This window comes from Hydra vulgaris, chromosome 08, assembly GCF_038396675.1.
Source record: "Hydra vulgaris chromosome 08, alternate assembly HydraT2T_AEP".
Taxonomy (NCBI): domain Eukaryota; kingdom Metazoa; phylum Cnidaria; class Hydrozoa; order Anthoathecata; family Hydridae; genus Hydra; species Hydra vulgaris.
The window spans coordinates 18409940-18436661 of NC_088927.1; the positions used below are offsets into that span (position 1 = coordinate 18409940).

Sequence of the window (26722 nt, forward strand, 5' to 3'; positions counted from 1 at the left end):
ACTCCCTTTATCTGACTTAAGACAAAAAACACTGTGATTTGAGAAAACCAGAATTATTATATCTTATTATTTTCCAGCTAATAAAAGACAATTTTTTTTATAACTTTGATTTTCGATAGCGATTTCAAGATGCAAAACAACTCATAATTAAAATATTATTAAAAAAAAAGTTACGTATATTTAAAAACCGATTATAAAAAAAATCTTTAACTAATAAATACATAGCAAGAACCCACAGGGGTAAAATATGTTACAAAACAAGTATTTACCGTCGGTAAAATACATGTTTCATTACAACAGTTCACCACATGCAGAATATTCATTATAGAAAAAGAATGAAATTTAAAGTGCTATTCCAAAAGTTAATTAAATTAAAAAAATATATATTTAGATACGTTTATAAATATATGCATATATAAACTTGTTAGCAATAATGAATATATTTCGTATTGAGCAATAATATTTCTATATAAATATCAGATTAAAATTCGTTCTCGACCATAAAATAGGACATTAAAAATCATGGTAAAAAAATTCATAAATTAATATATACATTTAAGAAACTATTAAAAAAAACTAATTACTAATTTTGTATATTTAGTGAAGAGATAAAATTAAAAAAAAGTATAAAATTTAAAAGTACAGCAAAAGAAAAAATAATTACCCACAAACCCACCATAAAGCCACAAACATAATTCTTTAGAAAATTTTACAGCACGTATAAAACCTTATTTGGATATAATTGTTTGAATACTATTTCAAAGACTGTACACGAGAATTATTTATTTTTCAAACAGCACTCCTCAAAACGCATTATTTATAGTCCACTCACATTTACAACTTAACTAATCCCTTTTAACTTATTCTCGCCGATTAACGAGATTAAGTTTGTATTTTTTTCGTAAAAAAAAAATGATCTTCGCGTCGCATTCACTAATCTCTTTAATCTAAGATTTTTAGAGTAAAAAAACAACAACTTTACTTTTCTAGTATTAACGGATTTGTTTGCATAATGAGTGAAAGTAATTGTTCGATATACTGCTTTAGTCTGTGGTTTTCGCTCTCTTCGGAGCGAAGTGCATCTAGAACGTCACATTTATCAGCAGAAACTAGCTCGTCAGCTAAAGATTTGCGATTCTAAAAAATCATTTTTAAAGATACTTGAGCAAAAAGTTTTTTAAAAATAAAACTTAAAAATTATAGTTTGGTATTTTCTATATTTCAAAGAAAAAAAAATTTGCACGTTTTTACCTGCAATATATGAGAGCTTTGCTGAATTAATCGTGCATTAAGCTCGTCTTCTGACATTTTAAGTGAATCATTTTCCTTGGAACGCAAAAGGAAATACTAAAATACTCTTTCATTTTAAATAGCAAAAAAAATTTATTCAAAAATGAGATACGAACATAAAAAAAAAAAAAAAAAAAAAAAAAAAAAAAAACTAAAACATTATTCAAAATTAAGACTCGGACGTAGCAAAAAACATCACAAAAATAGGAAACATCCGTAACAAAAAATAGACAAAACAAAAATTACTTTTTTTAAAATTTCGATTTGTTTCAGTAGATCCTGCCTCTCGTCAAAGTTAACAATAGCGGCATTTTTCATATACTTTAAATTTTCTATTTCACGCAATAGCGCTGATACCTCATCTGTTCTTTTAACTTGTTCACGTTCTAATTCGTCGTTTTTTAATTTTAGTTTATATCTTAAATGTTCGAGTTCTTTTTCTTTATCCACAATTTCGTTTTGAAGCTTTTCTATGTGCTTTTGAGCAAGTCTTCTTTCCTTAATTATTATTTTACGTATTATTATTTTGTTTACTATTGTATGTAATGCATATACATCAGGTACACAATTATATGTACATATACACATTATGTGTTATGTAACATTTTATGTACATATACACATAATAAACATATAATTATATGTACATTATGTGTATATACACGTATAATGTTTTTATACATTAATTGTCATATACACATAATGCATAAAATCATTATATGAATATGTTTTAATACATTTTAAGTAAAGCAAACATTTTACATATAAAAACAATGTTTATACAACTTTTCTAATAGTTGTTTAAACATTGTTTTTACTTCGTTTTTTTTTTTATTTATTTTTTTTATTTCTAAATTTTTTTATTTTTTATTTTCTACAATTTCTGAATAAACAGTTAACAATAAGTTTCCTTATCGATATCTATCATAAGTCAAAAAGGAAACATGTCAATAATGGTTATGTGTTCAAAGTTTTAACAATGTAAAAGAACAAAGGAAATTACCATAAATAATTATGAAAAAAAAATTTACTATTTTTTTAATTAAATTTGTTTTATCGCTTTACCTCATCGTAAATAAATTACTAAAACATTCCAGTGTCGACATAAAATATACAAAAGTCATGTAAAAATTCATAAAAATTTATAAAACGTTTAAACACGTTTTCTGTTTGGAGAAACTAAAAACGATATTTAAAATGCAAGGAAATATTTTAAAAGATATATTCACCTCCAATGAAGATTCGATTTCTTTCCTTAGCATTGGTTCAATTGATTTGAGATTTTCTATCTCTTGCTGTGCCTCCGAAAACCTTACAGATACACATTATGAAAAAGTTAAAAGTTCATTAAATTTATTTTCAGCAAAAAATTTATACCCGTAACGAACTGCTTTGTTAAACACAAGTTTAGTGTTCAAAACATAACAGCATCTTTTGAATATAAATTGGATTACCACATAAAATGGTAATTAAAATCACATGCGGATAATTAAAGACATCTCTTTATATAGCAATGGTAAGCAATCATAATTTTAAATATTCGAAAAAAGAATAAATAATTGAGTTAAAACCATCAATAATAAAAAATGAACATATAAAAAAATACCTCATTTGTAAATCGTCAATTTGGTTGCTATGGTCGCGTTGAACTTTAAGCTAGAATATAAATTATACAAAAAGTATAGAAAAAATCTGACACAAAAAGAATTTCGATTAACCAAACAGGAAAAAAAAATTAAACAATCTCCGTACTAATTCCTTTCTATACTTTTGACTCTCTTGTTCAACAACTTTAAGCGAGATTGATTTCTGGTCATTCAACTGTTCCTCCAAACCATTGATTCTATAAGAAAAACAAAAAATAAATATGCACTGATATTTACACTACACCAAACAACTTTTTTAAGTGAAACTTTTTTTTGGATAACTAAAATACCGAATACCTTAACTCACATTTTTCAGCATTTGATTATCAAAAATATTTTTTAAGACATTATGATTACGAATTTTTGTGTTTCAGATTTTCTTCTATACTTTTGTAGATATTAAATAAATAAAAAATTAGATCTTTATGATTCTTTTCACCATTTTTTCATTGTAAATAAACAATTGCATTTGCTTGCGATATTTATTAGACGGAATCAACTTAAAGCACTTGTTAAGTGTTTTAAACAACATGAAACATTGAGCAAATTTATCAATCTGAATATTTAATAACATTCTTTAACATAGTTGAATAAGAAAATGTTTATAAATAGAAAAACTTGGATTTGTTTGATTAATTTATGAATATTTAATAATTATTGAAGATTTTCAAATATGTTTTTTAAAACTGCAACCCCTCCCCCTCTTGAACAAATTTAATACATAACAAATAAACATTTTAGTACTAAATATTAACACAATGTAAACAAAACTTATGACTTTGAATTATGAATTATGCTTTGAATCTGAACTCTCCTAATAAAAATCACCAAAGATGAAGGGAAAATCACTAAGGATGAATGAGTATGAATGGAAAAAAACATGCTAATCACAAACAATATTTTAAACATAAAAATATTCAAAAAAACTGCTTTTAAAATATATTTGGGATAAAAAATACTACTTCCAAATTAATTGGTTTATTCTGAAAATTGTGTCAACCTATAACAATGTTTTCAAAATATGTATGCTGTGTTAGTAATAACAATTTGAAAAAATTATCCATTAGGATCAAGAAAATTTATTAAATAAAAAATTAGAATTAATATCAATTTGTAGGCATGAAATGACCATATAAAGGATTATTACTTGCAGTATGTTAAAAAAGTAGATATGGAATCATGCAATGGTGCTTCTAGCTGTATCCATCTCTTTAGGTTTGTCTTTTTTAAATTACTTTGACTAGAAAATGCCCTCCTGTTAAACTTTCTCCAATTACCAACATAAAATTTGTCCTAGATATTGGCTAATGTTCATTGGTATTAAGCTTATACAATAATAACTTTTTCGTATTGCACTCCCAAAAAAATAGTAATATAGGTTTTTTTTATCATCTTGGTATGTCATGCATAACAAAGGACTTTTTCTATATTGGCAAACCTCCTTATTTTTTAAATTCAAGGCAAATTTCTGGCAGGCCTTTCCTTCTGAATCTATACCTGTTGCTCTGGTCTAATGTACATATAGATTCAATAACAGTTGAGAAGAAGTATAATAATTGTTAATACCAATATGATGACTTAGATGGAGAAGATTAGTTTGACGCAAAAGACAAAAAACCAAACTGTAAGTCATACCATTGACACTGTCTAAAAAGCACCATAATTTCATTATGTTTAACATATATTGGCACAAATATAGTTTCTTTACCGCTACATGGTCATTATTCTTACACAGCACATTACTAAACGTGGTCATTACTCTTATCTATACTAATATGAATTAAACAAATCACTAAAGGCAAACTTAAGGTTGTAATTTTTGGATAATTCAAATTATAAATTTTCATTGTCAAAAATTTTTTGAAATTAGCAATATAAGGTTCAAGAATTATTTGCATTTTAACTATTTTAAAAATGTAAACGTTTCTTAAATGTTCATACTAAAATTATTCTGAGTACAATATATGCATGAAGGAAATGACAATGATAGAAGTGGTAGTGTATGTTTATATATATAAATTCAATTTATTTATATATGCTGGTTGACACTAATCTCAACATAGGCAAAATCAAGCAAGTCTGAAGAAAAAAATAAAAATTTAGTTTTACTATAGACCAAACTAAGTTGTTGATATGGTCTATTTTGCAAATGTAATCAAGAAGATATAGTGTATAAAAACAATAATCATTTCTTGCAGTACATTTGCTACACAATCTTTCAACAGAAATGGCCTTTTTCTAAAATAAGACACTAAGCAATGATAGAAATTTCTAGAAGTGAGCGTACATTAACTATATATTTTCCAGTATTTTTAATCTCTGCTAATGAAGCTGAGCTTTAGGACATTGCTAAACAATGCTTTTAGTTAGCAGTGTTAACAAAATTTGAGATTTTAGTGTTGTTTACATACATTTTGCAAATAACTTGCAAAATGTATGAAGATAAAAAATAAATGTTTATAGAACAAATGAAACGTTTTTATGGAACAAATTGTAGAATTTCTATTGCAAGTTCTTGCTTGCGTCATGCAAGTGTGTTTCTTGAAAAACCAAAACCCCTGAGAAAAATTTGCATTTCAGTATCTAAAATTGAGTAGTCAATAATGGTCAAAGATTCTTTTTAGTGATGAAAACAAGTTTATGCAGTTTGAATTAGATGGAATCAATTTTGTTTAAAGTCCAATAGGCACAAAATAAGATTCTAAATCACAACTGCTTACCATAAACATGGAGGAGGCAACATAATGGTTCCAGGACGTTTTAGTCAGAACAGTATTGATCTGCTCCATAGATATACTGGAGTTATTTATCATTATACAAAGACATTTAAAAGAATTATGTTACTTCATGCAAAAGTTAGAATGTCTCCAGGAGGGATATACCATCAGCAATCCCAAACACATAAGCAAACCAGTTCAAGAACAATTCAAAAAGAGTAAAGTTTGTGTTTTGAAATGGCTATCCTAATCAATTGACTTAGTTGAGATTAGATGCCATTGATCATTTATCAATGAACATGTTGACTGTGACAAACACTGTTGACAAACATCAGACATCAAAATTAAAAATCATGCTAATTTATTCAGAAAATTTAAAGAAATAAAGCACTCAATTCTTATTGATGTTTGCATTAATTTAGTATGTCTTGTAAGTGCAAAATCGTGCTTGATTGGAAAGATAGTCCTACAAAATAGTAATGTAATTTTGCATTTCCAATAAATTTTGATCAAATATTGTTAAAAAATCCCTTCTTATTTATGCATAAACCCTTTGCCTGCAAATTTTTGAACTCATTAAAAATCATTATTTCTTTAAACAACTCAATTATTATTAATAATTATATACACAAACATATTTGTATATATATACACATATATTTACATATATTATGCACTGGCTTTACTGCATCGGCGGTTAACACAAAAGTGCTTTTTTTCTATTATGCCACAAAAAGCGATATAAAAATCTCATTAAATTGCATGCATTTTTTGAATAAAAATTAGCTTGCAATAAACTGCTTAGTAAATAAAAAGTAAATAAAAAAACCACATCTCAACTACCTAACTTAATATCACAATTGTAAATAATCAACCTCAATTCCTTATCTAAAAATCACTGTCAAAATTTACCGCATAGTTGTATTGCAGTTATGCCAGTGCTTAATATATATAGGGGAAATTTGTGTAGCTAGAACTGAATATTTTTAATGCTTAAATTCAATGCAACAGACAAAAAATGATGTAACTAATATGATAACATCTCTATACTAATTACTTTGTTATTGTTATAATCATTTGTTTGATTTAAATCTTAATGAGCATTAATAGTAAAAAAATAGTCTGTGGTCACACTGGAGATCGAATTAAAAAAACAAATAAAATTGTTGTTTACTATTTATTTTTTGATTCAAAACTGAACAAAATTTGAAAATAAAAGAGTTTGAAAAGAAAAACATCTAAACTTTATTAGTATTGGCATAAGTATATTGACTTAAAATATAAAAGTCCGTCACATAGAAGGTTTTGAAAATTAGTGACCCTAGAAACAATAAGCTTTTTTTTAATTGTACCTAGGGCTGCTCTCTGAAAATTAGGTTTAATTCCATAATAAATTTACAAAAAAGAGACATAATTTTGATTAAAAATTTATTTAATCTTAGATTTATTTTTAACAAATTTATCTAGTGTTACTTAATTGCAACACTTAAATAAATAACAACATTGACTAATAGTTCGAAAAAAATTGACAAATAAGTCTATGTGTAAAAGGCTAGTCCAAAAACAACCAGAAGAAAAAAGAAAAATTCTGCACCAATCAAAATTTAACAATCTACCTTGTTATCAAACAAATTCTTTACCCATATATGGCCTTAGGTAAAGGCAAACTATATGGCCCTAGGTACAAAAAATGATAGCCACATGAAAAATGTCATCAGTTAACAAACCCCTATTGAGATGAAACTTATTGAACATTAGTACTTAAGTAACAAACAATATAATATACAAGAACTTATAGAAAAGCATTTCCTCTAAAATTGTAAAACAATCTAAGATACCAGTGGCAAAAATTTACTTTCTACCATCAAAAAGCGTTTTCTTATTATAACTTGTTGTAGCAACGCTCTCTTAAAACTTATATATTTTTATAAGTAACCACCTGACTGAGAAAAATTACTTAGAGCTTTATAATTTTCAAATAAAGTGGATGGCCCTAGGTATATATATATATATATATATATATATATATATATATATATATATATATATATATATATATATATATATATATATATATATATATACATATATATATATATATATATATATATATATATATATATATATATATATATATATATATATATATATATATATATGTATATACATATATATATGTATATATATATATATGTGTGTGTGTGTATATATATATATATATATATATATATATATATATATATATATATATATATGATCTAGAATAGCCCATGATATATATTTATCATAGGCTATTCTTAATTATTTTTGACAATGCTGACTGTATTTGTGTAGACACAGAGACGTCATTTGTAGACACAGAGATGTATTTGTGTAGACTGTGACGTCAAAAATTTCAATAATTGAATCCTTTATGTTTAGTGCTCCCCATGTTCCAGGGGTACAAATATATTTATTTCAACATCATCTTTATCAAAATTAACATTTTTGCAAAAATCTTTTTTTAAATTGTCTAAACAAATTCTGTTTTGATGTTATGTAGTTATCTTTAGCCTGCTTGAACAATGCTTGGTTACAATGCTTGAACATGCTTGGTTACAATGCTTTGAACAAGGCTTGGTTACAAGTGTTTTAAAGTCTCTAGTATGCTAGTTATTGATTTAGTCACACCAAAAACCTCAGAAATAATATAAAAGCTTATAAGAAATCTCTATATAAGCTTATAAGGAATCTCCTTCACTACAGCACCTATTATAGAACTTTTCTTGTGACAATTTCTTTGAACTTCCATTATCATGGTGTTAGCCAGCCCAATGGCACCACATATACTGCAGAATTCCCAATGGGTTTATAATTCACAAAATTCAATGACCTTCCTTTTTCTTTTTATGAATTAATAGGACAATATTATACTATAAAAACTCCCAATATTTACAATAACAATAAAAATTACTAATATCACAAAAACAAGATTTTCCTGGCTAACACCATCATTATTTTTCATTAAAGTAAAAAATCTCCAGTAAATTAATTTTATAAATACAAAAATATATGTATAACTTATAAATATGTTTTTCTTAATCAAATTTTAATAATTTTATAGAGTCGTTTATAAAATATTTCACCATGTTTTAAATAAATTTGTTTTTAATACAAACATATGTATAGTATGTTTTGAATATATATTTATTTTTTTGAGTTAATTATTCTATACAATCACATTAGAGAAACAATTGGTAAAAAATTTATTTTCTGTGAAAAGGCAAAAAATTATGAGAAAAAATATTTCTGCTGTTTATAAACTTTTGCAAGCTACTGTATATTAATTTGGAAATCTTTTATAAATCTACAGCTATTTCATTTTGGTACACAGCAATGGCTGCCCCTTGGAGTGCATTTATCCTAAAATTTATATTCTAGAAGAAGAGAAAATAATTTGTTTCTTTAATTATTTTTAATTAATTTTTATAACAATAAGCATAAATGATGAATTATAATCATTAAAGGAACATTGAAAAATTTCCTTTGTAAAATCATTTATTAAAATTTTATTTGCTTTTAACAGAACTTTTGCATTTAAATCAAATCATCCTCTTTTTTGAAATTTGCAATCAACACTTTAGCTATTTTTATTAACACAATTTGCTCAGTCATTATTCAACTGAACTGCTGAAATACTCTCCTAAAATATTCTATTCTTCATTATCTTCTATTAATTAGGATTTATATCAAAAATAGTACAGGAAGATTATTTGTTTAAATTAATAGACATCTTTTTATTCTTAATTGTTGTTATATATATAACTATAACTATTATAATTATAATAAAAACTGTTACTATTATTACAATTATTATTATCATCACCATTATCATTATTTTAATTTAAAAAAATATCTTTTTGTAGTAGTTGATTTTTTTGTTTATATATATATATATATATATATATATATATATATATATATATATATATATATATATATATATATATATATATATATATATAATTAGGGTGTCCCAAAAAACAACATTTTTGGAAAAATATATGATGCCACCCCTTTAATGTGTTCTATATGACAAAAAAACACTGGTTTAAAAAATTTTTAATATAAAAATATTTTTAGACCTTTGAACATATAACAAGTTCCTAAGATTATTAAAAAAAAAATTCTTAAAAGTGTATCATTTTGGGTCTCAAATGAAGCGAAATTATGTAAAATTTTAAAAATGATAACTATATTATATAAAAACAAATATGGTAGACTTAACAGCATTAAAAATGAAGTTTATTAACTAAAAAAGAAAAAAGTGAATCTTAATAAGTTTTTTTTACAATATTTTTATTCAATAGAGTTTTTTATAATATAATTATTATTTATGAAATTTTCATATGATTACGCTTCATTTGAGACATAACATACACTTTTGAAGAACTTTTTTTCTGATAATATTAGGAACTTATTAAATGATCAAGGTTTTTGGGGGATTCCAAAAAATATTTTTATTAAAATATTGTTTAAATCCTATGTTTTCTATCATTTATAATATAGTTCATATATAATATAGTTTTTTTATCATTTATAATATAGTTCACATCAAGCATATATTTTCCAAAGTGTTGTTTTTTAGGGCACCCTAGTATGTATATATAAATATATATATATATATATATATATATATATATATATATATATATATATATATATATATATATATATATATATAAATATATATATATATATATATATATTTAATTAAATAATTATATTATTGATGTTAATATATATATATATATATATATATATATATATATATATATATATATATATACATATATATATATATATATATATATATATATATATATATATATATATATATATATATATATATATATATATATATATATATATATATATATATATATATATATTGTTATATCGCCATTTCAAATTTGAAAAAGTCAAAAGCTCACCTGTTAAGTAACACACGATTTTCTTCATATAAGCGCTTTTGTTTATCGTCATGGCTTTCTTGATCCATTTTCATTAATGAAAGTTGAGAGCATAGCTTCTTTATCTATAAAAAAAACAACTAGATTTAATAACACTTTCAAAATAAAATTTGAAAATTACAACATAAATTTCAATACTCAAATATATATAATTCCAATATACTTTTAATATGATATTTGAAATGACCCAAATATATATATATATATATATATTTTTACTAATTCCCCTGGTTCTCATATATTTGGATGTGCTGATTCAGAAAAATATAATGAAAAATTACATTACCCTCCATTCTTATCAATTAAATATACTAATTTTTAGTCAAATTTGTACATTTAAATATGTTAAATCACAAAAGTAAATCCGAATGAAAAAGATTATGGTCACTCATTACTGTGTTTTGTTTTTCTGACTATATTTTAATTTTTTGCTGTTTGTTACTAAAAATGCAACTATTTTGTATTTTGTCCAAACGTTTTTAAAATAAAAGTTAGTTACATTAATCTAATTTTTTTACATATATATTATATATAATTTATTAATAATTTAGACAAAATTTAACATATATTCACAATAACATTTATGTTAAACTCAGTTTAAAGAAATTAGAAAATAATCAAAAAATAAAAAATAAAATTTTAAACTACAATAACTTAAAAATGATCGAGACAATGTTAACATTTGTTAAATATTAGTTAAAACATTTGAGAGTTTGAGTCATGTCTCAAATACTCCATGCAAAATTTTTCCATGCATAACAATTGATGTAAAAAGGTTGTATAACTGTTAAGAAAAATTATATAAATAATTATAAAATATAAAAATTTACCTCATCATTTAAATAAGAGAAATCTTCACTGTCAGAAAAAGAATGTCTATTGCTGGGCATTTCAAAACTTATTTCTTCTGTACTTCCATGTAAACTGGTTTGAGCTGAATGTGCTTGACGCAGGTTGCGTGCAGCTAAACTGCCAGAAAGCCTTTGTCTAGACAACTTGGGACTAAAAAATTTATTTTATAATTTTTACATATACTATCAATTTTAGATTTCTTTTTTTTTTCTAACAATAAATGAAACAGCTATGATATATAATAACTAAAACCCCCATAGAAATATAATCCAAACTAATGTAAAAAAAAAGTTACACCATAATCAAAATAAACCTACACTTATCATCTAAAATCATGAAATTTTCAATTTGTTTCAAAACTAATTTTTTTCAAAGGCACACAGATAAATTATCTTAAAAAGACTGGTTTTTCAGCCAAAAAAAATTTGCAAGAAAAAAAAACTCTTTAAAAGACTGGGTACATAGAATTTTAATTAAAACAAATATCTATGATAAAACTACCATAATTTCATCATCACTCATCAAGACTTTTGTTAAAACTTTTCAAACATTAACAAATAAACAATATATTACAACCACACACCCTTAAATCACACCCCCAACACATAAGAAATGAAAAAAAATTAGGCCTATTTACTTTATAAATAAATCTACCACTAAAAATCTATAGCAAGAAATAACCTACTATAATTTTATTGTGTTTTATTGTGTACATTAACTTAAATACAAACACAAAAATCTTAAACAAATTAAACAACAATAAAAATACATAAATGCTTAAGCATTACTAACTTTATTGTTGCTAGAAACCCTAACAACAAAATAAATATTTATATAATACTGTTTACTTACAACTTGCTTTTCTATAGGTATAATTTTCCCTTTTTTAAAAACTATACAACACTTCTATTTATCATATTCATTAATTCTTTATTACATTGCCTTTCATTTAGTTTAATGTTTTGTTTGTTTTATTTTCGTTTTTATTTTGACAAACAATGCATAAAAAATTTGAGTAAAGCTAAAAACAATAATAACAATAATAACAATAATAATAATAATAATAGTAAAAACAATAATAATTACAATGATAATATTAATAATAATAACAGCAATAAGAATAAATGCAATATTAATAACAATAACAAGAATAACAATTATAATAGTAATAATAACATAATAATATTAAATATTATTAATATTATAAAATAAATATTAAATTAGTTAATAAATATTAAAATGCAACTAGTAAATTAAAAAAAAAATCAAATTACTCATGAGGACTTGAAGTTAAATGTGGATTTTGGTAAGAATCTGATAAAACTGAGTTTTCTCCAAATGCTTCAAATCCTTCCTCTTGTGATTGATATTCACTTGTACAACCTAACTGTTTTTTTTGAAGTTCTACCAAGGAGAGTGACTGACGCATATTTTTTCGTTTTGGTGGATATGTAGAATATATACTTGATGTCTTTTTTGCTTTTGTAAAGTAATTTGGTGTAATTCCATTTACCAAATTTCTTTTCTCTAACTCTTCAATGTCACCATTTGCATCTGCTGTCGAATTTGTATTTTGAGATGTAGTATCAGACTTAAAAAAAAGGATTATCAATAAAAAATATATTGCTATAAATAAATTATGAAAATTTATAAATATAAAAAGTTAAAAGAAATGAAAATAATCAAGAAAAATTGTGCCAACACATTGCTTAGCACCAGGTCGGAACAGGTTAGTATATAGAACCAGGTTTCTAAATCTCAGCAATGTTAAGCAACATGGTTAAAATAAGGACAAAGTTAAACTATGTCTTTATTTATCTAAATAATGGCTTTATTAAATCAAATGTAATAAACAAGAGTTTTAGTTTTTATTTGTAGTTAACAATAACAAATAAAATTTTTATAAAAACCTAAAAACAAAGGCATAAGTACCCAACATAAGCAAAACTACCCAGCAAATCAAAACTTCATAAATAAAAAAATTAAACTGATATATTATACTAGATATTATATATTTTATATATCTTTTTACTGTGAGTTTCTCCTTTTTTAAGATCATCAGGAAGAATAAGGAAAAGAGGACTTTACCTGATGATTTTCATTTTATAAATATAAATATATATATATATATATATATATATATATATATATATATATATATATATATATATATATATATATAAATATATATATAAATATTAGGGTGACCCAAAAAAAATTTTTTGCACGCAATGTTTTTCCCATTTCCTTATGTCTACTGAGTTCATATATATGACTAAAAATTTTTTTTCTGAAGTCAATTACAGCTATATGTAAAATTGCAACTTATTCATTTTTCATTAAATTTGAGATTTTTAAATATTTTTTTGTTGCGAACCCAACAATTTTACATTTTTAATGCCCCTCTCCCTCATAAGTGTTAAAAATGAGACACAATGAGGCAAAAAAAATTATGTAAGAACAAAAGTTTTTATTTTAGAGAAATAAGATTTCAATCTACTAAGTTGATAGTAGCCTACCCTCAGAAGCATCAGCGGATCCATTGTTGGGGATAAGATACTCAAGCTCTATAATAAGTGCATAAACCTGCATCATCTTAAATCATTGAACTGGAACTCTAGAGATGGCAACATATCTAAGATACAGAATAAGTTTTTAGAGGAAAGTAATACACCTTTTGAACAAAAAGTAAATCAGAAGTGATTTCGTTCTAAGAATGTCCAAGAGGAGGATATTCAGTTCTACCTAGATCAAAAAAGAAAGAGAAACATGTATATTATAGAAGAACTGGATAAAGTATTAGAAAATTCAGTTTAAAATAAAAATATTCAGCTCAAGAGGATGGACGAGGCATCATGTAAAGGTAGAATCACAATGAATGCAGTAAAATCCAATGAACTTGAGGTTTCTTTTCATTCATCTGGGTATGATTTTGAATCAGAACTTGATTTAGATTCTTCAGATGATGAAGATTTACCTAATAGATTCAGTCATTCTACTAAATATAAGATAATGATAAGTATAAGTGCTGAAGATCTGTTTAGCAAAATAGCAATTGGTGTTACATCTCCTGAAATGGATGACACAAATGACGCACTGTTCAGTGTTGTTCAGATATCAAGTTTTGAAGGCAGTTACCAGGCTAAAGCAATTTTAAATCTGCTAGATCACCTCAACATTTTAGATCAAATATTTGCTATTTGCTGTGACGCTACAGCATCCAATACTGGAATACACTCTGGAGCTGTTGTTATTCTTAGCTCCATTAATAATACTCCATTTATATGGTTTCTCTGCAGAAGGCATATGCTAGAAATACACATCTCACATCTTTATGGCTTTAACTGGAGAGAAAATAAAGGGAAGCAAGATAATAAATAAAAAAAAATTATTTTAAATATTTCCTCTATAGGTTTCTTTTAGGTTAAAAAGAACTTCGTAAACAAAATAAATAAATAAATTTGTTTTCTATAAAATACTTTGATAAAAAGCTTAATAAAGTTTTTTTTTCTTTTTAATTTTATCTGAATTTTTTTCGTTTATAAATAGCGCTTCCAACATAACCATCATTCAAACTTTTGTAACAAACTTTTTTACATAATTGTCAAAGTGATTTTTTTATAAAATTAATTACTTCTATTATTTTACCACTTAAAGAATAATTTAAATGTTAAAAAATGATAAAAAGTCGCTTAACCGAAATCACATTAAGCATATGTAAAATAGCTTAACTTGTATGTAAATTGTCAGCAGTGTAACGCTTTAAAAAAAGGCCTTGGTGTTTAATCAAGAAAGAGGTGGACAAAATGATAGACCTAGTTAGGTTTAGGACAGCTCATATATATATATATATATATATATATATATATATATATATATATATATATATATAATATGATATTATATTTAAATATCTTTTTTACTATGAGTTTCTCCTTTTCTAAGATCGCCAAGAAGAATCAGGAAAAGAGGTTTTTACCTAATGATTCAACAGAAAAAGAAACTAAAATTACTTTATATTGTTTAAATCACTTATTAAAACAGTTTAAAGTTTAAAACAAATCACCTCATAAAAACCTTCACTCTCAGCAAAAGAACTTGGTCCATTTTGAGGCAAAGCAGAGTCAACAAAGTCCTCTTGATGGTCAATTATGCTACTTTGATCTTCCCTGTGTAGTTCTTCATTTTCTATATTATAATTTACAGAATAACCAGATCCTGTAAATAAAAAAAATATATATACTATGTATATTACATGTTTTTATATTTATGAGAAATAAAAAAAATTAATATAACTATGTATATTACAGTGCTGGTCAATGAATTAGGAGTTTAGAAGGATTTGATCAGATCTAGCGTATTCAGTTTTACTTTGGCTATATAATTACATTTTTGTTTATTACATAAGTTGCTGTCATAATACTTATTTTATTGTTTGTTGTCATGGATTTTTCAAATTTGTTGCTAAAATATGATTTTTTTTGTATTTTGTATAAAATTTGCTTTAGGTTCTTGATTGCTGTTTTTGGCGATATCTGGTCATTAATTTTGGCGTCTTTTGTAGCTTAATTGTAATTTTACTTGTATTTGCTGTTATTGAAACAAGCTTCAAGTGGTAAGAGAGACACTATTTGACAGAAATGGGTATGAAACAGGACATTAGCGTAGCAAAAAAAAGTGAAATAATACTGTTATTAGAAAATACTGCTCTTCTGAATTCCGAAATAGCTCGCAAGTTAGAAGTCTCGCGTGAGACTGTTGGAAGAACCAGAAATAAGCTGTCCAAAGGCCAAGATGTCATAGCTACCAAGAGAGAAAATTGTAAAAGGGCTTCCTAGACTACCCTTAGGAATAATCGCGTACTTCTGAACTTGTGCTGAAAAGGACATAAGAAATCTTCCGTAGAGTTAGCACAGGAATGGAATGGTATAATAGAACTTACAGTAAGCTCAAGAACTGCTAGAAGACGTTTGTTGAATTTCGGCTACAAGGCATACAAACCCACAAAGAAACCCAAGCTGACGGTTGCAATGAAGGAGAAGATGCTGACGTGGGCACGTCGACACACCGATTGGACCAAAAACAATTGGTCGAAGGCAAGCAGTTTACATACTCTTATGAAATTATTTAAAGTCAGAAACATATTGCCCACTTTATGGTGATAATAATATTTATTTTTTCATTAGTTTTGTAGTTCTGTCATGTTATTATGTGTATTTTCTACATCATAAAATATGGTATGTGATACTGTACTGAGTACAGTTACTTTACAGGTTAATATTTGTTATTCAGGTGTGCTTCTCTGACTGTATCCTGGAAACTGTAAAACACCCACAAAAGATGATGTTTTGGAGTGTTATTTCTATCAACGGACCGGGACATCTATATTTTATGGAAGGGATCATGCAACAGGACCAATACAAGAGAGTACTGGAAACACATCTCATACCACAGGTAAAAGAATGGCTTCCACGTGGAGATGCAATATTCATGCAAGATGAGGCTCCATGCCATACAGCCAAATCCGTGATGAAATTCCTGAAGGACCAGAAGATTCCTGTTCTGGAATGGCCGGGCAACAGTACTGACCTCAACCTGATTGAGAGGCTGTGGAACGAGCTGAAAAGGGAAGTTCTGAAAACTGCATCTACTAACAAAAGAGAATTAACTGAAAAACTAATTAATACATGGCACCACAGTGATCATATATGTCGTCTCTGCATGGAATTTATCCAGTCGATGCCTCGTTGCGTTTTAACCATTCTAAGAAATAAGGGTGGACACACCAAATATTAGGCAGCAAACTTAATGATCTTTCAGAATTTTGCATTTGTGACATTTTTTACATGATGCTTCTATATTTAAGTCTTATTTAAGTCATTTTTAATGTTTTTCTTTAGGTTGTTAAGTTATTCTTGTTGTTTTATTTTAATTTCTTGCAATAAATGCGATAACTCCTTATTCATTGGCCAGCACTGTACATATTTTTCTATCTTTATGACAAAAAAGCAAAAAAGAATTGCTATTATTTTCCTCTTCTTTCAAATATTTTATACTATTTTATTAACCTGTATGCATGCATACAAGAATAAATATATATGTTAACCACTTCAATACATTTTTAAATCATTAACATAAACATACCTTCCATTATAAAGTCTTGTATTTTATCACTAAATTCTTGAAAGGTTATTAGACCATCTCCATTCTGATCCAGTTGACTCAGTATAAATTCTAACTCCTAAATTTTTCCAATAAATAAAGATAAATTTTAGAAATACACAAGTAACAACTTTTTTATATTTGACATTTTTAACAAATTTATTTAATTAAATAAAATATGAGCAATATACATTATCAACATTTTTATAATATGATATTTAATAACATAGACCATAAAAAAGGGTGTCTAGAGGTAATAGGGTGAATAAATAAAATGTTATGTTAGAAGAATAATTTTTTAAGAAAATTAAACCTTATTTGTTTTTCATTTACTATTATATAAATCAAGTTTGTTAGAATTCTTTATTAGTATAACATATTTTTTTACATAGTTTTGTTGACAATTTCATTATTGTGATATACTTATTTTTGTTAATTTGACTTATACAATTTTTGTATATTTAAGATATTCATAAATTAACCTGTATTATTGTGTGAAAAATTATTTACCTGTATTATTGTATTTCTTCATTTATAGTGGAAAAGGCATTGTTGAAGAAAACTTAAAACCACCACATTCCTAAAAGTCAACTTGTTTTACCACACAGCAGCCTTTTTGATCAAGTTTTATGCTTTGGAGTTAAAAGGGTTAGGAGAGCGATAGAGGGGTAACAAAAACTAGTTCCATGGCCTAGGAGCAGTAGCATCTAGGCCGCGAAAAAGTGAATAAACTTAAAAATATATATATATAAAATATTAAAAATAAACGGATACAACACACCTAAACTGCTGGTCGATAATAAATATTATAAAATAATAGTTAAATCTAGATTTTTTAATAACAGTTAATTTGTTAAGTTTTTGTGTTACAATTTAGTTTTTTTATAATTTAAAATTTTTAAATTTTGTTAATATTAAAACAAATCAAACTAACTAATAATTGGAAGCTTTGCAAGTCTTTTTTTTTCTTTTCTTAAAATAAACTTTACAATAAAAAAATTGTGAAATTAGCAGCATTAGAAATAGTACCATTTAGTATGATAACATTTATTAAGAAGAATAAGTTTAAAAAATAACTTGCCTGTGTTGTTGTTGTTGTTTATATATATATATATATATATATATATATATATATATATATATATATATATATATATATATATATATATATATATATATATATGTATATATAAATACATATATATATATATATATATATATATATATATATATATATATATATATATATATATATATACATATATATATACATATATATATATAAAAAACATTTATTAAGAAGAATTTTTAAAAATTACTCGCCTGTGTTTTTATTGTTAAATATATATATATATATATATATATATATATATATATATATATATATATATATATATATATATATATAAACAACTTAACTCTTTTATGGTTTTATTCAAATGCTTATTGCACCAATATTACAAATATTCTTTCAATTAAAAATATTGTCATAATATGTAATGTCTGTTTAATAAAATATTAATTTAAATGCTATTTTAAAAAATCTAAAAAAATAAAGCATTATAAATAAAATAAATAAACAAAAAATAATAAGAAACTTATTTAAACAGTAACATAACAATATTATGAAAAATTTTATCTATCAAATAACATGTCATCTTTAAAGTAAAAGATAATTCACAATATTTTTAGTATAGTTTACATTTAAAAATTCATAATTTTATCTAAGAATTTTAAATCAATCAGCTAAATAAATTTTTTTGGTACAGATATTTTTTATTAGTATAGATTATTTTTTAACAATTAGAATAAAATTCAAAAAAAACCATCATCATTATCAAAATCAGAAAAAAAAAAATTTTAAGATTTTTAGAAATTTATTAAAACCATTGACATAATTTATTGAAACAATTGACATAATTAATATAAATTAATAAAATAATTGACATTATTAGAAACACTATTAACTTTTTTCTACATTTGAATAACACAAATTATTTAAAAGTAGTAAATTATTTTACTTATTAGATGAAAAATATTAAGTAAAAATTAAAATAAATTAATAAATACATATATAAATAAAAATGCAAAACTAAAAAATGTTGGATTGATAAGATTTGGTCCAATAAAATCAGAATACTACTGACAAACTTTTTTTTTTTTTAAATGTTTACATTTTATGGAAAAAATCAAGACAACCAAACAACTGCATATATATATATATATATATATATATATATATATATATATATATATATATATATATATATATATATATATATATATATATATATATATATATATATATATATATACATATATATATATATATATATATATATATATATATATATATATATATATATATATATATATATACACTTGTACAACCTGCTTTATGTCCTGCTGCCTTGTAGGATACACTTTTTTAGGCAAAGGTTAGGTGAAGCCAACTCTAACTTAAGTGTATATATATATATATATACACTTAAGTTAGTTTCCTCACAAAACAACCCTGATAAACAATATATTGGCTTAACCGAGGGGGAATGGAAAAAACGTTATGCCAACCACAAACAATCGTTTAAACACAAAAAATATTCAAAAGAGACTATGCTGTCAAAATATATTTGGGATTTAAAAGAAAAAAATAAAAATTTTAATTTACAATGGTCTATTCTAAAATCTGCCCCTGCCTATAATAACATTTCCAAAAAATGTATGCTATGTTTGCAAGAAAAATTTGAAATAATTACTCATTTGAATCAAGAAAATTTATTAAATAAAAAATCTGAATTAATTTCTAAATGTAGGCACGAAAATAAATACCTCTTAAAAAATTATAAAAACAAATGACCAAATTAAACTATCCCCATTCCAAAGAAAATTATTTCATAATTACTTTCTGTAACTTCCCGTTAACAAAAAAATATAGTAATTAAAAATTTTTTTATAATAATTTATAACTTCCTGTAAAATATTTTTTTCTATAAATTGAATTTTTTTTGAGATTTAGTAACTCTTCCTGATGATCCAGCGATGGTGAAACTCCGAGTCGAAGATAAAAGTTAGATAAGTGTTTTTTACTAATTAATTATTGCTCTGTTCTTTAAGAACATTGAGCACTCTATTTGTAAAATACACTAACATAATTTACACATATATATATATATATATATATATATATATATATATATATATATATATATATATATATATATACATATATATATATATATATATATATATACTATATATATATATATATATATATATATATATATATATATATATATATATATATATATATATATATATGTATATATATATATATATACATATATATATATATATATATATATATATATATATATATGTATATATATATATATATACATATATATATATATATATATATATATATATATATATATATATATATATATATATATATATATACACTTGTACAACCTGCTTTATGTCCTGCTGCCTTGTAGGATACACTTTTTTAGGCAAAGGTTAGGTGAAGCCAACTCTAACTTAAAACATCCCCTTCCTTGAGGCTCTTGGTTGAAAAAAAGGCTAGAGATGGAGTCACGATAAAAATACTTATCATGGGCAGGTGTTAAATGCATCCGGCTACTGTCTAATAGAAAGTCTCCTAGGCAAAGACTCAAAGGGTAAACAGATTCTATTTGTTGACCAGCCTCACATGCCTTCTTCATTTATTAGGCTGAGGTAGATGTATTTATAATACATTGAATCCAGTTTAGAATGTTGAATGCTGGATCTTTTTGACTTAATTCATGGATTTTGCTTGTGTCTCTGTTTTCATGACTAGCAAATCATTCTATTTTCTCCTAAAGAGGGTACAGCTCTAAAACTCAGTTTTATGTTTCTGAGATCAGCTGGTAGTCAGGTTTCCTAAACTCTGTGGTAGCTCTCAGAGAGTCATCAGCTGTGAAATATCAAAGTCAACAGCTGCAAAATACAAAGTACTAACAGTGCCATGTTATGCATGAATGCTGTCCCTATTGGTACTTTTGGTGTGCATTGTCGAAGAGATATTTGGCTCTCTTCTTACGATGTTTCAGCTAACATTTTTAAGACTATTAAATCCTTCCTTACCAATCGTAGTATAAAAGTTATCCTTGATGGACCGCACTCTTCTTTACATCCTTTAACTTTAGGGGTTCCTCAAGGTTTTATCCTTGGCCCTATACTTTTTTTTAATTTTCATTAACGATCTCCCAGAAATTCTCACATCTAAGGTGGCATGGTTCGCTGATGATACTACCACTTACTCTTGTCTTGATAAGAAGCCAACACTTTCTGATGGTTTGGAGGGGTCATTCGAGCTTGAAAAAGATCTCACTTCTGCATGTATGGGTTTTCAGTGGTTGGTGAACTTTAATTCAGAAAACACTAAATTTTTTTTCAGCTAATTGTTATCCCAACAATCTCAATCTTCCAATATTTATGAAAGGCAATGTACTCGATGAGCCATCTACCCTTAATCTTCTAGGATTAACTCTTACTTCCAATCTTTTTTGGAAACCATATATCAAATTGTTTGTATAATTAGCATCTGCTAAGGTTGCATTTCTTTATCATGCTTGCCACTTTCTTACTCAGGATTCTACTCTTTATCTCTATAAATCTCAAATCTGCCCTTTTATGGAATACTGCTGTCATATTAAATAAGTTTGAGAGCAGTGAAACACTCTCTTAAAACTAACATAGCAAACCATGCAAGCTACTTGCATAAAAATTTTCGAATCTGTTTAGCAGTTTACATAAGGTAAAAACTTTTTTATTTTGGAAATTTCAATATTACTTGTGATCCTTATTCAGAAAATATTAATTTGTAAAAAAGCATTTAAATGCAATTGTGAACTTTTTTGCACATAGATTTGACAGTCATTTATTTTTATTGGCCAGTGAATTCAAAAATATTTTTTTAGTGTTTTAATTTTTGTTTTACAACATTTACTAAGTTTGTTAATAAAAAAATACTTTATGCTATAAAAGTATTACTTTTTTACTTTTGAGATAATTTTAAATCAAGTCTGCTTTTTTCAACAAAAACTCACAACAAAGTTGTACAGTAAGTAACTAATACTACTATTAACAGGTTGAAATTATGTTATTTTGAAACAGCTCATGTGGGCAGATTTAAAATGGTGTTTTAATTAAAAAGGTAGATTTGTCAACATCAAAGTAATTTAGATGTTTAATATTTTTGAAAACTTAGTTTTAAATAACTTGTTTAAATTTTTTATATTATATAATTAAATTTTTATAAAACTATCAACTAAACATAAAAAAATCATAATATAAAAAGATTTTTGTTACCCCCTCATGCTTTACAATGCATGAAGAACTTTTTAAAAATTACTAATGCTAATCGTTATCTTGATAACTCAATTTAAAAAATGCGCTAATGATAGCATATAATAATTATTTAAATTTAAATAACAAGTTACTAATGTTTATTTATTGCAATGACTTCTTAAAAGGTAGCAAAATTTTAAGAGGTTTTTTTAAAAAGAAGTGAATTAAAATTAGCTAACCACAATCAATAAAAGTATTCTAAACAATTTTTTAAAGTATTTCAGTCTAAAATATTTTATACATTATGAACATTTATTACTTTCAAAATACACCCAGGTTGTTTGTGAATACTGATTTTTAAATTACCACGCAAATTTTTCAGACCTTTAGTTATTATTTTTTTCCTATAATTTTTTTTTAATTATAATTCTTAAACTACCTGGTGTTTAAACAAACAATAATTTAAAATATGTAAGTTTTGACTGGTATTATTTTTTCAGTAGTAAATTTATTGCTTTGTTTTTTCATTAATTTCTACAATTTGATATATTGAACGTTTCATTAAAACAGCGTTCAAGGTTTTTATAATTTGTGATCACCTAATTCGAGCCTTGAAATATATATATATATATATATATATATATATATATATATATATATATATATATATATATATATATATATATATATATATATATATATATATATATACAGGGTGTTCGGGATAAATTTGACATATTTATAATTGATTATATTTTTTTGTAGATTAGAGGTATTAATACACACTACAGGTTATTTAGAAGTTTGAACCCTTCTTCATTCATATACAAGATGTCAGAAAGGATGGATGACTGGAACCCAACTGAATCATGGAAGAGAATAACTTGCATCATGATGCTTGTATGAGTAGTAGCTAAGGTCTTCATTGAGTGCAAGCTTCATAGTAGAGGATGCAACATTCATTTCACGTGACAAAGTTCGAATTCCAATGCCAGGGTTCTTCAACACCTGTTCCTGCAGACTTGAGAGGAATTCTGCTGTACGAACGCAATCAGATCGTCTGCTAGGGATCTTTCTTCTACCTACATCCTCGTAGTCACCATTGCAAGTCTCTAGTTCATACCTGATTGTTTTTACTGTGTTCAGGGAGCATTGGGCAGCAGTCATAATATCCTTATTTTGATGGCCGGCACGAATCATCATGATGCAAGTTATTCTCTTCCATGATTCAGGTGGGTTCCAGTCATCCATCCTTTCTGACATCTTGTATATGAATGAAGAAGGGTTCAAACTTTTAAATGACCTGTAGTGTGTATTAATACCTCTAATCTACAAAAAAATATAATCAATTATAAATATGTCAAATTTATCCTGAACACCCTGTATATATATATATATATATATATATATATATATATATATATATATATATATATATATATATATATATATATATATATATATATATCCATTTTTCCTCAATGTAGTTCATAAGGCTCATAAAATTTAACCTGTCTAATTGATAACTTCTAATCAAATTCATAACTTCTTGATAATAAAGAAATTGAACTATGAGCTACAAACTTATTTTATGGAGGATTGTTTTTAAGTGATGATTTCATTATAGCTATTGTACTTATAATTAAATCAACATTGGTTAATATTTATCAAATTAAATTTTTTTTAAATTGTTTAAAAAATTGAACATGTGTAATATAATTAAACACTACTACTTACTTCACCACTGCTATCAAGAATATGTTTTTGTCCAAGCTTGACAAGATCTTCAACTTTAACAAAACCATCATTATTAATATCACATGCATCAAAAATAGGCTTCAGCAACATTAGACCACTGTTGTTATTTTGCTCAATAGCATAATTTTCTTCATCATTGTTATGAAAAACATCCATCATTTTTAATATTCTTTAGAATTGCATTAAAAATTAGGTCTTGCACTGCATTTCATGAATTAAAAAAACATGCAGCGTATAAAAAATACTCCACGGTGTATAAAAAGAAATGCTAATGTAGACACATGATATCATAATATATATATCACAAGTTTTCATTTACTAATACTCATTAACCAATAAATGTGCACTGAATTTGTTTAACTTTAAATCTAAATAAAAACAATAAAAAAAGTTAAGTTTAAAAATGTCTACAGATAATTTAACAAGGCAATATGTAAGTAATACAAGTAAATTGTGTATGCTATTTTGGATTTCAAATTCTAATGTTTTGAGTTTTAAAAAAAATTTATAAAATTTTCAAGTTTTTAGAGTTTAAATTTTCAGTTTTAATTTAAAGTTTAAATAAATAAATAAATATATATATTTATTTATAAATAAATAAATATATATATATATATATATTTATTTATTTATTTATTTATATATATATATATATATATATATATATATATATATATATATATATATATATATATATATACATATACATTTATATATATATATACATTTATATATATATATATTTATATATATATATATATATATATATATATATATATATATACATTTATATATATATATATATATATATATATATATATATATATATATATATATATATATATATATATATATATATAATTAAAAATGACCTAACCGATGATCTTGATATAATCAAAGAGGTGAAGGGCCTTTACACACGTACAAATATCTTAATTAGACGCTTTCATTTATGTTCCACCAGAGTGAAGGTTAAACTGTTTAAAGCATACTGCATTTGTTTATATGGTGTTCCTTTGTGGCAAAATTATAATGATAAAACAATGGCACGCCTTCAGTATTGCTACAACAAATGTGCTAAAATGTTTTTCGGATACAACAAATATGATAGTATATCTTACATGCTTTTAGAGTTCAGATTACCATCTTTTCATACAATTATCTTAAACTATAGACATGCTTTTCGTAAACAGTTGATGGCTTGTACCTTGGTGAATCACTCTATTAATTCAGTTAATCAAAGTTTAAAATAATACTTTTCTTTTTTTAAAAAAAAAAAACAAAAATAAAACTATGGACCTGGCTCCTAATTTGTACATGCTTGTTGTCTGAAATATATTCTATTTATTTATTTATTTATATATATATATATATATATATATATATATATATATATATATATATATATATATATATATATATATATATATATATATATACATATATCAGCGTGTGTGTTTGTATAAAGAGTACTCAATGAACAAAGAAGAATAAAATTAAAAAAAAAAAATTAGATAATAATTTACATACAAAAATCAATGATAAAAAACATTATTTCAAGAATAATTTATTTACAAATAATGACAACTAAATAAAAAGAGCTTAAACTAAAGAAAAATCAAAATACCTTGATAAAAATTAAGCTCTTAGCTTATTTTCAAATTAAAAAGCGAGTTTTTCTATAAAAAAAAAGTACAATGTATATCCAATTAACAATAAGAATAATCTTACTTTGAAAATTTAAAACGAAATAATATGCTCTCATTGTTAAAAAAATAACAAGATAATACCACAAGATAAAACAGACAATAAATGTCAATCAATAATTTTCAAAGTATCCAATTTTATTATTACATAAGATTAACATAACAGTGCACCTGCTTTCAATTGGAAATAGCTACAAACCCATTACACATTTACACATTAAAACGATATGTAAAATCGAGTATGT

The 26722-nt window shown here is 24.5% G+C and overlaps 1 protein-coding gene across 1 annotated transcript; it reads right to left on the minus strand.

The window, feature by feature from the left end:
* Positions 1–134: 134 nt before the first annotated feature.
* On the minus strand, positions 135–26722 carry LOC100213122 (rab11 family-interacting protein 3). The gene is made up of 14 exons (XM_065803205.1): positions 26649–26722; positions 26399–26450; positions 24751–25139; positions 17662–17758; positions 15584–15735; positions 12792–13108; positions 11496–11667; positions 10627–10730; positions 3043–3133; positions 2897–2946; positions 2520–2601; positions 1537–1788; positions 1252–1326; positions 135–1137 (listed from the first exon to the last, which is right to left on the minus strand). Exons 3-14 carry the CDS (start codon positions 24928–24930, stop codon positions 979–981), a joined length of 1731 nt encoding a protein of 576 aa, XP_065659277.1. The 5' UTR covers positions 24931–25139; positions 26399–26450; positions 26649–26722; the 3' UTR covers positions 135–978.

Excerpts from the sequence above, each read along its gene's own strand:
- LOC100213122 (XM_065803205.1), bottom strand. The coding sequence starts at position 24,930 with ATGATGGATGTTTTTCATAACAATGATGAAGAAAATTATGCTATTGAG. Across the intron at positions 13,109-15,583 it reads AGAGTGAAGGTTTTTATGAG|TCTGATACTACATCTCAAAA; the intron begins GTGATTTGTTTT and ends CTTTTTTTTAAG. Across the intron at positions 1,789-2,519 it reads AAATCGAATCTTCATTGGAG|GAAAGAAGACTTGCTCAAAA; the intron begins GTGAATATATCT and ends ATAATAATTAAG.